Source organism: Entelurus aequoreus, linkage group LG18 (genome assembly GCF_033978785.1).
Source record: "Entelurus aequoreus isolate RoL-2023_Sb linkage group LG18, RoL_Eaeq_v1.1, whole genome shotgun sequence".
NCBI classification, from domain to species: Eukaryota; Metazoa; Chordata; class Actinopteri; order Syngnathiformes; family Syngnathidae; genus Entelurus; species Entelurus aequoreus.
In genome coordinates, this window is record NC_084748.1 from 9,131,637 (window position 1) to 9,146,932 (window position 15,296).

The 15,296-nt window shown below is 33.0% G+C and overlaps 2 protein-coding genes across 2 annotated transcripts in view; one reads left to right on the forward strand and one right to left on the reverse strand.

Annotated features, from left to right (window-relative positions):
• LOC133633489 (galectin-2-like) overlaps positions 1–8,104 on the forward strand; it is a 13,407-nt gene extending 5,303 nt beyond the window's left edge. The window contains exons 2-4 of the mRNA XM_062026024.1: positions 126–199; positions 2,699–2,858; positions 7,898–8,104. Coding sequence (XP_061882008.1) covers positions 126–199; positions 2,699–2,858; positions 7,898–8,044 — 381 coding nt within the window. The 3' untranslated portion in view covers positions 8,045–8,104. The remainder of the gene's footprint in view (positions 1–125; positions 200–2,698; positions 2,859–7,897) is intronic.
• A 5,277-nt stretch (positions 8,105–13,381) lies between these two features.
• On the reverse strand, positions 13,382–15,087 carry LOC133634269 (urotensin-2 receptor-like). The gene is made up of 3 exons (XM_062027397.1): positions 14,122–15,087; positions 13,752–13,986; positions 13,382–13,704 (listed from the first exon to the last, which is right to left on the reverse strand). The coding sequence occupies exons 1-3, from the start codon at positions 15,013–15,015 to the stop codon at positions 13,382–13,384; spliced, it is 1,452 nt and encodes a 483-aa protein (XP_061883381.1). The 5' UTR covers positions 15,016–15,087.
• Positions 15,088–15,296: the final 209 nt, after the last annotated feature.

Consider the following 15,296-nt stretch of genomic DNA (forward strand, 5'->3'; position numbering starts at 1 on the left):
ATCTACCAATCCAACAAACTTCCATCAGCGCATTCATCCATACATTCATCAAACAAACATCCATCCGTGCATCCAACAAACGTCAATCATGCATCCATCCGACAGTCTCTCTTTGCCCTTGGCAGAAAGTCAATAACATGACCTTCAAGGAGGGGCACGAGTTCAAGGTCAGAGTGAAGCCCAAAGACGACTGCAGCTCGTAAGTCATCGCCATCTTTCATCTCTAATTCATTTTCATCACTTCATCATTCCATCACTTCATCATTCCATCACATCTACATTTCATCACTTCATCTCTTCATCACTTCATCACTTCATCATTTCAACACTTCATCACTTCTGTCATTGTTTCATCTCTTCATCGTTTCATCTCTTCATCACTTAATTTCATTACTCCATCTTTTCATCATTTCATCACTTCTGTCATCATTTCATCACTTCATTATTTCATCGCTTCATCACTTCTGTCATTGTTTCATCTCTTCATCACTTAATTTCATTACTTCATATTTTCATAATTTCATCACTTCTGTCATCATTTCATCACTTCATCATTTCAACACTTCATCACTTCTGTCATTGTTTCATCTCTTCATCACTTCGTTTCATCTCTTCATCACTTAATTTCATTACTTCATCTTTTCATCATTTCATCACTTCTGTCATCATTTCATCACTTCATCTCTTCTGTCATTTCATCGCTTCATCCTTTCATCACTTCATCTCCATCACTTCACCCTTTCATCACTTCATCTCCATCACTTCACCCTTTCATCACTTCATCAATTCTGTCATCACTTCATCATTTCATCACTTCATCATTTCAACACTTCATCACTTCTGTCATTGTTTCATCTCTTCATCACTTCGTTTCATCTCTTCATCACTTAATTTCATTACTTCATCTTTTCATCATTTCGTCACTTCTGTCATCATTTCATCACTTCATCTCTTCTGTCATTTCATCGCTTCATCCTTTCATCACTTCATCAATTCTGTCATCATTTCATCACTTCATCTCTTCTGTCATCATTTCATCACTTCATCATTTCATCACTTCTGTCATCATTTAATCTCTTCTGTCGTAATTTCATCACTCCATCATTTCATCACTTCTGTCATCATTTCATAATTTCATCACTTCATCTCTTCTGTCATCACTTCAGTCATTCCTTTCATCATTTCATCTCTCCATCACTTCTGTCATCATTTCATCACTGCATCTCTTCTGTCATTCATCACTTCATCTCCATCACTTCATCCTTTCATCACTTCTGTCATCATTTCATCACTTCATCTCTTCTGTCATCATTTCATCACTTCCTCATTTCATCACTTCTGTCATCATTTAATCTCTTCTGTCGTCATTTCATCACTCCATCATTTCATCTCTCCATCACTTCTGTCATAATTTCATCACTTCATCACTTCTGTCATCATTTCGTCACTTCTGTCATCATTTCATCACTTCATCTCTTCTGTCATTTCATCACTTCATCCTTTCATCACTTCTGTCATCACTTCATCACTTCTGTCATCATTTCATCACTTCATCTCTTCATCACTTCTGTCATCATTTCATCACTTATGTCATCATTTCATCACTTCATCTCTTCTGTCATTTCATCACTTCAACATTTCATCACTATCACTTCATACTTTCATCACTTCTGTCATCACTTCATCACTTCTGTCATCATTTCATCACTTATGTCATCATTTCATCACTTCATCTCTTCATCACTTCTGTCATCATTTCGTCACTTCTGTCATCATTTCATCACTTCATCTCTTCTGTCATCATTTAATCTCTTCTGTCGTCATTTCATCACTCCATCATTTCATCTCTCCATCACTTCTGTCATAATTTCATCACTTCATCACTTCTGTCATCATTTCGTCACTTCTGTCATCATTTCATCACTTCATCTCTTCTGTCATTTCATCACTTCATCCTTTCATCACTTCTGTCATCACTTCATCACTTCTGTCATCATTTCATCTCTTCATCACTTCTGTCATCATTTCATCACTTATGTCATCATTTCATCACTTCATCTCTTCTGTCATTTCATCACTTCAACATTTCATCACTATCACTTCATACTTTCATCACTTCTGTCATCACTTCATCACTTCTGTCATCATTTCATCACTTATGACATCATTTCATCACTTCATCTCTTCATCACTTCTGTCATCATTTCGTCACTTCTGTCATCATTTCATCACTTCATCTCTTCTGTCATTTCATCACTTCATCCTTTCATCACTTCTGTCATCACTTCATCACTTCTGTCATCATTTCATCACTTCATCTCTTCATCACTTCTGTCATCATTTCATCACTTATGTCATCATTTCATCACTTCATCTCTTCTGTCATTTCATCACTTCAACATTTCATCACTATCACTTCATACTTTCATCACTTCTATCATCACTTCATCTCTTCATCACTTCTGTCATCATTTCCTCACTTATGTCATCATTTCATCACTTATGTCATCATTTCATCACTTCATCTCTTCTGTCATTTCATCCCTATCACTTCATCCTTTCATCACTTCTGTCATCACTTCATCTCTTCATCACTTCTGTCATCATTTCATCACTTCATCACTCCATCTCTTCATCACTTCTGTCATAATTTCATCACTTATGTCATCGCTTGATCACTTCACCCTGTCACCGCCAGCTTCGCCCTGAACATCGGCCATGACTCAGAAAACATCGCGCTGCACTTCAACCCGCGCTTCGACGCGGGCGTGGTCGTGTGCAACTCTCTGTCGGGCGGTTGCTGGGGCGACGAGCACCAAGACTCCAACTTTGGCTTCTCGCGAGGGGAGGAGTGCAAGGTGAGCCTTTCTTAAAGCGACAGATTTTAGTTTTTTTTTTTTTACATTGTAAATAACAAATATTACAAGTCAGTATTTTACAGTAGAAATAAATAAATAAATTGTGTAAAAATCATCGTAAATTTTACTGTAAAATTCTGGCAACTTCATAAATAAATCTACGATGAAAATATATCCATACATATATTTTTTTTAATTAAAAAATAAATACAATTATATTTTTTTTTAAACATAATTTTTTTCCCTATTGTAAATAAAAAATAATAGTGTTTTACAGTAAAAAAAACAAACAAAAAAAAACCTGACAGCACAATCGTTTCATTGTAAAATATAAAAATAAAAATGTTCCATTTACTGTAATTTTGTGTAAAAAGCAAATATTCTTGCAACTGAGCTGCCAGTTTTTTTTGTACAAAAATACATAGATAATGCAAATGTCCTATTTTTTAATTAAAAAAAAATATTTAGACAAAAAATTTAAATAAAAAATAATACAAGTCAGTATTTTATAGTAAAAAAAAAGGGCAACGTTTTACTGTAAAAATAAGTGTACAGTAATTTTATGTAAAAACATAACTTTTACGGCACATTCTGCCAACTGAGCTGCCAGTTTTTTTGTACAAAAATATATTTATAATGCAAATATATCATGTATTTAAATTATTTAAAAAAATATTTAGATATTTTTTATTACATTGTAAATAAAAAATAATACAAGTCAGCATTTTATAGTAAAAAAAAGGGCAACATTTTTTTGTAAAAATATATAAGTGTACAGTAATTTTATGTAAAAACATAACTTTTACAGCACATTCTGCCAACTGAGCTGCCAGTTTTTTTTTAATGGTAAAATCTACAGAAAAAAAAAGTACTGGTTTAAAAAAACAAAAACAAAACGTCGATTCTTATTTTTCCCCCCGAAAAGTGTAAATAAAAAATAGTGTTTTACAGTAAAAAACAAATACAAAACTGACAGCACAATCGCCAACATTTCATTGTAAAATACAAAAATAAAAATGTTTCATTTACTGTAATTTTGTGTAAAAAGCAAATATTCTTGCAACAGTTTTTTTGTACAAAAATACATTAATAAAGAAAATACAGCATATATTTAAATTATAAAAAAATATTTAGTTTTTTTTTTTTTTACATTGTAAATAAAAAATAATACAAGTCAGCATTTTATGGTAAAAAAAAAGGGCAACATTTTACTTTAAAAATATATAAATATGTACAGTAATTTTATGTAAAAACATAACTTTTACAGCACAATTCTGCCAACTGAGCTGCCAGTTTTTTTTGTACAAAAATACATTTATAATGCAAATATATCATATATTTAAATTATTTAAAAAATATAAAAAATAATACAAGTCAGCATTTTATAGTAAAAAAAAGGACAACATTTTACTGTAAAAATATATAAATGTGTACAATAATTTTATGTAAAAAAAACTTTTACGGCACAATTCTGCCAACTGAGCTGCCAGTTTTTTTTTGTACAAAAATACATTTATAATGCAAATATATCATATATTTAAATTATAAAAAAATATAATTTTTTCTTTTTTACATTGTAAATAAAAATAATTAAAGTCAGCATTTTATAGTAAAGGGCAATATTTTACTGTAAAAATATATAAATGTGTACAGTCATTTTATGTAAAAACATAACTTTTACGGCACAATTCTGCCAACTTTTTTTGTACAAAAATACATTTATAATGCAAATATATCATATATTTAAATTATAAAAAAATATTTAGATTTTTTTTTTACATTGTAAATAAAAAATAATACAAGTCAGCATTTTATAGTAAAAAAAGGGCAATATTTTACTGTAACAATATATAAACGTGTACAGTAATTTTATGTAAAAAATATATATTTTACGGCACAATTCTGCCAACTGAGCTGCCAGTTCTTTTTTAAACTGTAAAATCTACAGAAAAAAAAAGTACTGGTTTAAAAAAAAAAAAAAAAACATAGATTCTTATTTCCCCCCCCAAAGAGTGTAAATAAAAAATAGTGTTTTACAGTAAAAAAAACAAAAACAAAACTGACAGCACAATCGCCAACATTTCATTGTCAAATTTAATAATAAAAATCTTCCATTTACTGTAATTTTGTGTAAAAAGCAAATATTCTTGCAACTGAGCTGCCAGTTTTTTTGGTACAATAATACATTTATAATGAAAATATATAATATATTTTAATTTAAAAAAAATATTTAGATGTTTTTTTTACATTGTAAATAAAAAATAATACAAGTCAGCATTTTATGGTAAAAAAAAAAAAAAAGGGCAACATTTTACTGTAAAAATATATAAATATGTACAGTAATTTTATGTAAAAACATAACTTTTACGGCACAATTCTGCCAACTGAGCTGCCAGTTTTTTTTGTACAAAAATACATTTATAATGCAAATATATCATATATTTAAATTATTAAAAAAATATAAAAAATAATACAAGTCAGCATTTTATAGTAAAAAAAAGGACAACATTTTACTGTAAAAATATATAAATGTGTACAGTAATTTTATGTAAAAAAAACTTTTACGGCACAATTCTGCCAACTGAGCTGCCAGTTTTTTTTGTACAAAAATACATTTATAATGCAAATATATCATATATTTAAATTATAAAAAAATATAATTTTTTCTTTTTTACATTGTAAATAAAAAATTATTAAAGTCAGCATTTTATAGTAAAGGGCAATATTTTACTGTAAAAATATATAAATGTGTACAGTCATTTTATGTAAAAACATAACTTTTACGGCACAATTCTGCCAACTTTTTTTGTACAAAAATACATTTTTAATGCAAATATATCATATATTTAAATTTAAAAAAAATATTTAGATTTTTTTTTTTTTACATTGTAAATAAAAAATAATACAAGTCAGCATTTTATAGTGAAAAAAAAGGGCAATATTTTACTGTAACAATATATAAACGTGTACAGTAATTTTATGTAAAATATATATATTTTACGGCACAATTCTGCCAACTGAGCTGCCAGTTCTTTTTTAAACTGTAAAATCTACAGAAAAAAAAGTACTGGTTTAAAAAAAAAAAAAAAAACGTAGATTCTTATTTCCCCCCCCAAAGAGTGTAAATAAAAAATAGTGTTTTACAGTAAAAAAAAACAAAAACAAAACTGACAGCACAATCGCCAACATTTCATTGTCAAATTTAATAATACAAATCTTCCATTTACTGTAATTTTGTGTAAAAAGCAAATATTCTTGCAACTGAGCTGCCAGTTTTTTTGGTACAAAAATACATTTATAATGAAAATATATAATATATTTTAATTTAAAAAAAATATTTAGATGTTGTTTTTTTTATATTGTAAATAAGAAATAATACAAGTCAGGATTTTATAGTAAAAAAAGGGCAACATTTTACTGTAAAAAAAATAAACGTGTCCAGTAATTTTATGTAAAAACATAACTTTTACGGCACAATTCTGCCAACTGAGCTGCCAGTTCTTTTTTAAACTGTAAAATCTACAGAAAAAAAAAGTACTGGTTTAAAAAACAAAAACAAAACGTAGATTCTTATTTTCCCCCCCAAAAGAGTGTAAATAAAAATAGTGTTTTACAGTAAAAAAAAACAAAAACAAAACTGACAGCACAATCGCCAACATTTCATTGTCAAATTTAATAATACAAATCTTCCATTTACTGTAATTTTGTGTAAAAAGCAAATATTCTTGCAACTGAGCTGCCAGTTTTTTTGGTACAATAATACATTTATAATGAAAATATATAATATATTTTAATTTAAAAAAAATATTTAGATGTTGTTTTTTTATATTGTAAATAAGAAATAATACAAGTCAGGATTTTATAGTAAAAAAAGGGCAACATTTTACTGTAAAAAAAATAAACGTGTCCAGTAATTTTATGTAAAAACATAACTTTTACGGCACAATTCCGCCAACTGAGCTGCCAGTTTTTTTTGTACAAAAATACATTTATAATGCAAATATATGATATATTTAATTTATAAAAAAATATTTAGATTTTTTTTTTTTTTACGTTGTAAATAAAAAATGATTAAAGTCAGCATTTTATAGTTAAAAAGGGCAATATTTTACTGTAAAAATATATAAATGTGTACAGTAATTTTATGTAAAAACATAACTTTTACGGCACAATTCTGCCAACTTTTTTTGTACAAAAATACATTTATAATGCAAATATATCATCTATTTAAATTATAAAAAAATATTTAGATTTTTTTTTTTACATTGTAAATAAAAAATAATACAAGTCAGCATTTTATAGTAAAAAAAAAGGGCAATATTTTACTGTAAAAATATATAAATGTGTACAGTAATTTTATGTAAAAAAATATATTTTACGGCACTATTCGGCCAACTGAGCTGCCAGTTTTTTTTTGTACAAAAATACATTTATAACGCAAATATATCATATATTTAAATTATAAAAAAATAATTTGATAATTTTTTTTTTACATTGTAAATAAAAAATAATACAAGTCAGCATTTTATAGTAAAAAAAAAGGGCAATATTTTACTGTAAAAATATATAAATGTGTACAGTAATTTTATGTAAAAAAATATATTTTACGGCACTATTCTGCCAACTGAGCTGCCAGGTTTTTTTTGTACAAAAATACATTTATAACGCAAATATATCATATATTTAAATTATAAAAAAATAATTTGATAATTTTTTTTTTTACATTGTAAATAAAAAATAATACAAGTCAGCATTTTATAGTAAAAAAAAAAGCGCAACATTTTACTGTAAAAATATATAAATGTGTAGAATCATTTTATGTAAAAACATAACTTTTACGGCACAATTCTGCCAACTGAGCTGCCAGGTTTCTTTTAACGATAAAATCTACAGAAAAAAAAAAAGTACTAGTTTAAAAAAATAAAATTAAAAAACGTAGATTCTTATTTTTTCCCCCCGAAGAGTGTTATGTTACTACGATCAAATCCCCAGTGAGGAAATTTAAAAGGAGCTTCCAGACCTTTCCTCTCCTCCACCAGTTCTACATCAACTTCAACCAGGCGGAGTTCAACATCAAGCTGCCCGACGGCAACACGATGAGCTTCCCCAACCGCCTGGGAGACGTCAAGTACAAATACTTCGACGTCAGCGGCGACGCCAAGATCGTGGGCCTCAAGATCAAGTAGCCACTTGTAATGGCGAGTGGCGGCCAGCAGAGGGAGCCAGACCGCATCTCAGTCTACTGCCTTGCTAATAAATGATAGAGATACTGTATGTCCTCTAGTTGTTTTTATTGCTTAACTAGGAAACATGCTCACTATTAAAATTATGTTAGCATGTTAGCTTGTTTAGCTATTTTTTTTGCGTGTATACATCCCAGAGTCATATATTTTGGTACTTTACGCATGCTTACTGTTAGAATGTTAAACAGTATACACCTCAGCGTCGTATACTTTGGTTGTTGTTAGCATTCTTATCTTTTTTTTGCATATAAAAACCTCAGTCATACATTTTGGCACTTAGCACACGTTAACTGCTGGCATGCTAACATTACAATGCAAAAATGTTAACATTAGCATGCTAGCTTTGTTGGCTAGGTTTACAGGTATACACCTCAGAGTCCTATATTTTGGCTGACGTTAGCATTCTTAGCTATTTTTCAAGTATACACCTGAGAGTCAAATATATTTGTTGCACTTGAAACATGCTCACTATTAAAATGATGTTAGCATGTTAGCTTGTTTAGATATGTTTGGCAGTTATACATCCCAGAGTCATATATTTTGGTACTCTACGCATGTTTACTGTCAAAATGTTAATGTTAGCATGTTAGCTGTTTTTCAAGTATACACCTTAGAGTCATATATATATATATTTGTTGCACTTGAAACATGCTCACTGTCAAAATGATGTTAGCATGTTAGCTTGTTTAGATATTTTTGGCAGGTATACATCCCAGAGTCATATATTTTCTGTACTCTACGCATATTTACTGTCAAAATGTTAATGTTAGCATGTTAGCTATTTTTCGGTGTACACATCAGAGTCCTATATTTTGGCTGACAATAGCATTCTTAGCTATTTTGCAAGTATACACCTTAGAGTCATATAGATATTTGTTGCACTTGAAACATGCTCACTATTAAAATGATGTTAGCATGTTAGCTTGTTTAGATATTTTTGGCAGGTATACATCCCAGAGTCATATATTTTGGTACTCTACGCATGTTTACTGTCAAAATGTTAATGTTAGCATGTTAGCTGTTTTTCAAGTATACACCTTCGAGTCATATATATATTTGCTGCACTAGAAACATGCTCACTGTTAAAATGATGTTAGCATGTTAGCTTGTTTAGATATTTTTGGCAGGTATACATTCCAGAGTCATATATTTTCTGTACTCTACGCATGTTTACTGTCAAAATGTTAATGTTAGCATGTTAGCTATTTTTCGGTGTACACATCAGAGTCCTATATTTTGGCTGACATTAGCATTCTTAGCTATTTTGCAAGTATACACCTTAGAGTCATATAGATATTTGTTGCACTTGAAACATGCTCACTATTAAAATGATGTTAGCATGTTAGCTTGTTTAGATATTTTGGCAGGTATACATCCCAGAGTCATATATTTTGTTAATTTACGCATGTTTACTGTTAAAATGTTAATGTTAGCATGTTAGCTATTTTTCGGTGTACACCTCAGCGTCCTGTATTTGAGATGTTGTTAACATTCTAATCTGTTTTTGCATATAAAAACCTCAGAGTCATACATTTTGGCACTTAGCACATGCTAACTGCTGGCATGCTAACATTACAATGCAAGAATGATAAAATTAGCATGCTAGCTTTGTTAGCTAGGATTACAGGTATACACATCAGAGTTATATATTTGGGTACTTGACGAATGCTCAAGGCTAGAATGCTAATGTTAGCATGTTAGCTTTTTTTTTTTTAAACTATTTTTTGCAGGTTTACGCCTAAGAGTCATATATCTTGGTACTTGACATATGCTAACTGTTAGAATGCTATTGTTGACATATTAGCTTTTTGGCTATTTTTGCAGGTATACACCTGTATCTTGGCTTACATTAGCATTCTTGGCTATTGTGCAAGTATACACCTTAGCGTCATATATATTTGGCACTTGAAACATGCTCACTGTTAAAATTATGTTAGCATTTTAGCTTATTTAGCTATTTTTGCATATGTACACCTCAGAGTAACACATTTTCGCACTTCACGTATGTTTACTGCTAGCATGCTAACATTAGAATGTAGGAATGTTTACATGAGCATGCTAGTTTTTTAGCTAATTTTGCAGGTATACACATCAAGGTCATATATTTGGGTACTTGACTCATGCTTAGGGTTAGAATGCTAATGTTAGCACATTAGCGGTTATAGCTAATTTTGCAGGTATACAACTGAGAGTCATATATTTGAGTACTTGATGCATGCTTAAGGTTAGAATGCAAATGTTACCATGTTAGCTTTCTTTTAGCTATTTTTGGTACACACCTCGGCATCATATATTTTGGATAAGGTTAGAATTCTCATCTATTTTGCAAAAATACACCTTAGAGTCATACATTTTGGCACTTAACACATTTTAACCGCTAGCATGCTAACGTTAGAATGTAGTGATATTAACATTAGCATGCTAGCCCTTTTGGCTAATTTTATAAGCATACACCTCAAAATTACATATTTCAGTACTGTTAGAATGCTAATGTTAGCTTTTTTAGCTGTATACACCTCAGAGTCATATATTTTAACATTTGATACATGTTAACTGTTAGCATGCTAACATTAAAATAGCATGCTAGCTTTTTATTGCTAATTTTACACTTATACACCTCAGAATAATTTTTTTCATGAATTTTTACAATAGCTTTTTAATGTTTTGTATGCTCTTTTTGTAAAAAAAAAATATAGATATATTTTATTTGTGTGAAAAACACAAAGTATGCAGTATTTTCAAAAATACTGGAACACTATAAATGAGGTAATTACAGCATTTAATAGGTTGCTAACTGATTTTAATGCATTATTATTTGGAAACGACGGGAGGTTTTTTCTCCCGAAAAAATCCTGTTCTAAGTAAATTCTCAGTGTATTAAAGAGAAATACGAGTGCGGTGGATGACCAGAGACAATTAGCAGGAGGACGTCAAAGTACGAGCAGATGAGGAATGTCGCAAGGCGGCAAGAACATTCCCAAGAAGCTGAACTGGAACTCCGAGGAAAACTTAGAAAGTCCACACGTACCTTTTTTGCTATTTGGAAAAATATTAAAAATTAAATTTTTAATGTAAATATAGTCATACAATATTTTCTTTATTTTTTAGAGGATTTTAGTTTTGTAAATTAACATTTTTACATTGCAAATTAAAAAAAAAAGTCAGTAGGTTTTTCAGTAAAGCAAAATATAATATTAAAATTGTACTAGGAATTCTGTGTAAAAAACACTGTAAAAACACTATTTTGTCTCGATATATATATATATATATATATATATATATATATATGTATATATATATATATATATATATATACATATATATATATATATATATATATATATATATATATATATATATATATATATATATATATATATATATATGTATATATATATATATATATATATATATATATATATACATATATATATATATATATACATATATATATATATATATACATATATATATATATATATATATATACATATATATATATACATATATATATATATATATACATATATATATATATATACATATATATATATATATATACATATATATATATATATATATATATATATATATATATATATATATATATATATATATATATATATATATATATATATATATATATATATATATATATATATATATATATATATATGTTTCACAATTTTTTTTAAACTGTAAAAACAAGAACGAGCAAAGGTTTTACGATAAAAAAAAATAGCGGCTTAATCGCCAAAAAAAGGTATCATAATAATAAAAATGGTATTAAATTCAGTGTAAAAAAACTAACTTTTACATTAAAATCCTTTCTTTTTTTTTTTACCATAATTGGTGTTTACATTTTAAATACATTTTACAGTAAAATTCTGATTATTATAATTATTATTTTTTTTTTTTACCATAATTGGTTTTTACATATAATTAGTTTAAATTAAAAAAAACAAACGGAGCTATTTTACTTTTACAGTAAAATTCAGATTTTTTTTTTTTTTTTTACCATAATAATTTTTTATAGCTAATTATTTTAAATAAATAAAACGGGACTATTTTACTTTCACAGTAAAATTCTGATTTTTTTTTTTTTAATGTTTATTTTTTACCATAATTGTTTTTTTTTACATATAATTATAAAAAAACTAAATAAAAAAAAACTGAACTATTTTATTTTTACAGTAAAATTCAGATTTTTTTTTTTTTTTACCATAATAATTTTTTATACCTAATTATTTTAAATAAAAAAACGGGACTATTTTACTTTTACAGTAAAATTTAAATGTTTTTTTAATTTTTTAATTTTTTTTTATCTTAATTGGTTTATACACATTATTATTTTAAATAAAAAAAGGGGCTTTTTTACTTTTACAGTAAAATTCTAGAGCAGCCAGTATTTTAATGTTTTTTTTAAATTTCTTTAAAATTGCCATCACATGGTTGTACTGCCCAACGATAAAACTATCAAAATCCAACCCCCAAAAAAATACAAATAAAACAAATGTAGCTAACAATCTGGTGCCATATCGTCACTTTGATGAAAATGTTATAAACTGGTTATTAATTATTTTTGTATAATTTTTTTTAAAGCTTAGATTAGAGGGAGATACTGACCACATGCTTGCCAAATAGAGAGTTCATGTTATGGCTTGATCACGCCAAAAAGTGAGCCTGCACTTCCTGAAGGAAAGAGCGTGTAACAAGAGTTTATTACGTGTTCATGAAGTGTTTATTAACGTGTTTATTAACATGTTTATTAACGTGTCCAGATCCAGGTGTGACTCCAGACTAAGAAAAGTAGAAAGCAAATGAACAATAATCAGTCCAGACCAAAGATGGGTACGGTGCTCAACAGCACTAATAGCTGAAAGCGTCATGTTGCGCCCTACAAAGTGTTTGCACTGTAAGTGTTGTGCGTATTACACGCCATCTATTTGATTGTAGCGTACATCTTTGTTCGGAGTTTTCACCACCACATTTGGAGGTGGCGAAATCGCCATGTAAAATCGCTAATGCTAATAGTAGCCTGTCTATGGCAATTCCAATGTGAATTAGCATCAAGCTAGTGCATTTTGGAAGAGTGGAGCCTTACTTAACGTTTGAGCGTTTTGTCGGTGTTGAAAACTGCAACATTACGTTCGAGGGCGTTAGTCGCGTGACGTCACGGGCGACAAATAGGGCACCGTTTGGTTTTACGCGAGTCGGTACCCGTTAGTACGGACAGAATTCGGTCGCTGCCTGTAAAAGTACCGGATTCGGTACCCATCCCTAGCCGAGACTTCCACCTGGACTACGAGTCCTCGGGGGTGGGGGTACAGGGGAAAGGGGTTCTGTCCTGTTCGAAGCGGTCGACTGGCCCTTCTGGGCCAGGTAGTCCTTGTAGTTGCGGGTGAGGAGCGTGTAGAGGAAAGGGTTGACGCAGCTGTTGCCGTACGTGAGGCAGGTGGCCAAGAAGTTGACGTAGTTGTGGGTGGATGAGGACAGAGCCTTGAGGGACTCCGCCGAGAAGAGCTGGGCCAGCTGCCAGGCCCAGAAAGGCAGGAAACAGGCCCAGTAGGCCACCGATAGTACGGACAGAATTCGGTCACTGCCTGTAAAAGTACCGGATTCGGTACCCATCCCTAGTCGAGACTTCCACCTGAACTACGAGTCCTCGGGGGCGGGGCTACAGGGGAAAGGGGTTCTGTCCTGCTCGAAGCGGTCGAGTGGCCCTTCTGGACCAGGTAGTCCTTGTAGTTACGGGTGAGGAGCGTGTAGAGGAAAGGGTTGACGCAGCTGTTGCCGTACGTGAGGCAGGTGACAAAGAAGTTGACGTAGTTGTGGGTGGATGAGGACAGAGCCTTAAGGGACTCCGCCGAGAAGAGCTGGGCCAGCTGCCAGGCCCAGAAAGGCAGGAAACAGGCCCAGTACGGCCAGAATTCGGTCGCTACCTGTAAAAGTACCGGATTCGGTACCCATCCCTAGTCGAGACTTCCACCTGAACTACGAGTCCTCTGGGGCGGGGCTACAGGGGAAAGGGGTTCTGTCCTGCTCGAAGCGGTCGAGTGGCCCTTCTGGGCCAGGTAGTCCTTGTAGTTGCGGGTGAGGAGCGTGTAGAGGAAAGGGTTGACACAGCTGTTGCCGTACGTGAGGCAGGTGACAAAGAAGTTGACGTAGTTGTGGGTGGATGAGGACAGAGCCTTGAGGGACTCCGCCGAGAAGAGCTGGGCCAGCTGCCAGGCCCAGAAAGGCAGGAAACAGGCCCAGTAGGCCACCACGATGCTGAAGATCATGACCACCACCCGCTGCTTGAGTCCTCGCCTCCTGGCCGAGCCGGGGCTCCCCGCCAGTCGGGCCTGCGCCGCCCAGTAGCGCCTGGCGAGGCTGGCGTAGAGTCCGACTATGACCAGCCCAGGGATGAGGACGCTGGTCAGGAAGAGGGCGGTGACGTAGGCTTTGAAGGCCTCCAAGGTCCAGGTGGGGAAGCACATGCGCTTGACCACTCCGGCCGGCGACGGCTTGCCCTCGCGTAGTCGGATCATCACCATCATGGGGAGCGTGAGCGCGAAGGCGGTGGCCCAGATGGCGGCGGCCGCCAGCTTGCGTCGGCGCGGCGTGGAGTCGCGGGCGCCGAAGGGCCGGGCCACGGCGCGGTAGCGCTCCAGGCTCATGGCCACCAGGATGAAGACGCTGGCGTGCATGGTGAGGAGGTCCAGGCTCAGCAGGACCCGGCAGCCCGCCTCGCCGAAGAGCCAGTCGTGGGCGAAGTAGGTGCAGACCACGAAGGGGATGGTGGAGAGGTAGAGCAGGTCGGCCAGCGCCAGGTTGGCCACGTACACGTACACCGAGCCGGTGCGGCGCAGCGCCGCCGACCGCGTGACCACCAGTGTGTACGCGTTGCCCGCCACGCCCAGCAGCCACATGACCAGCAGGGCGGCGCCCAGCAGGGACGTCACCCACAGGCCGCCGCTCCCTGACGACCCCCCGTCTCCGGAGGCGTTGCTGCCGTTCATGGCGGGGCCAAAAGCGGGAGGTCAGCGGCGCTCCCAAGAAGAAGAAGAAGAAGAATCCTTGATGTGAGACCGACTAGTCCAGACCCGCCACAGACCTCCGGGACCAACATGTCCCGAGAGGACCGCCGACTGACGCCTCCATCACGGATCCTTCCCCGCCTTCCACAGCCCAGTGGCAATCTCCACGCTTT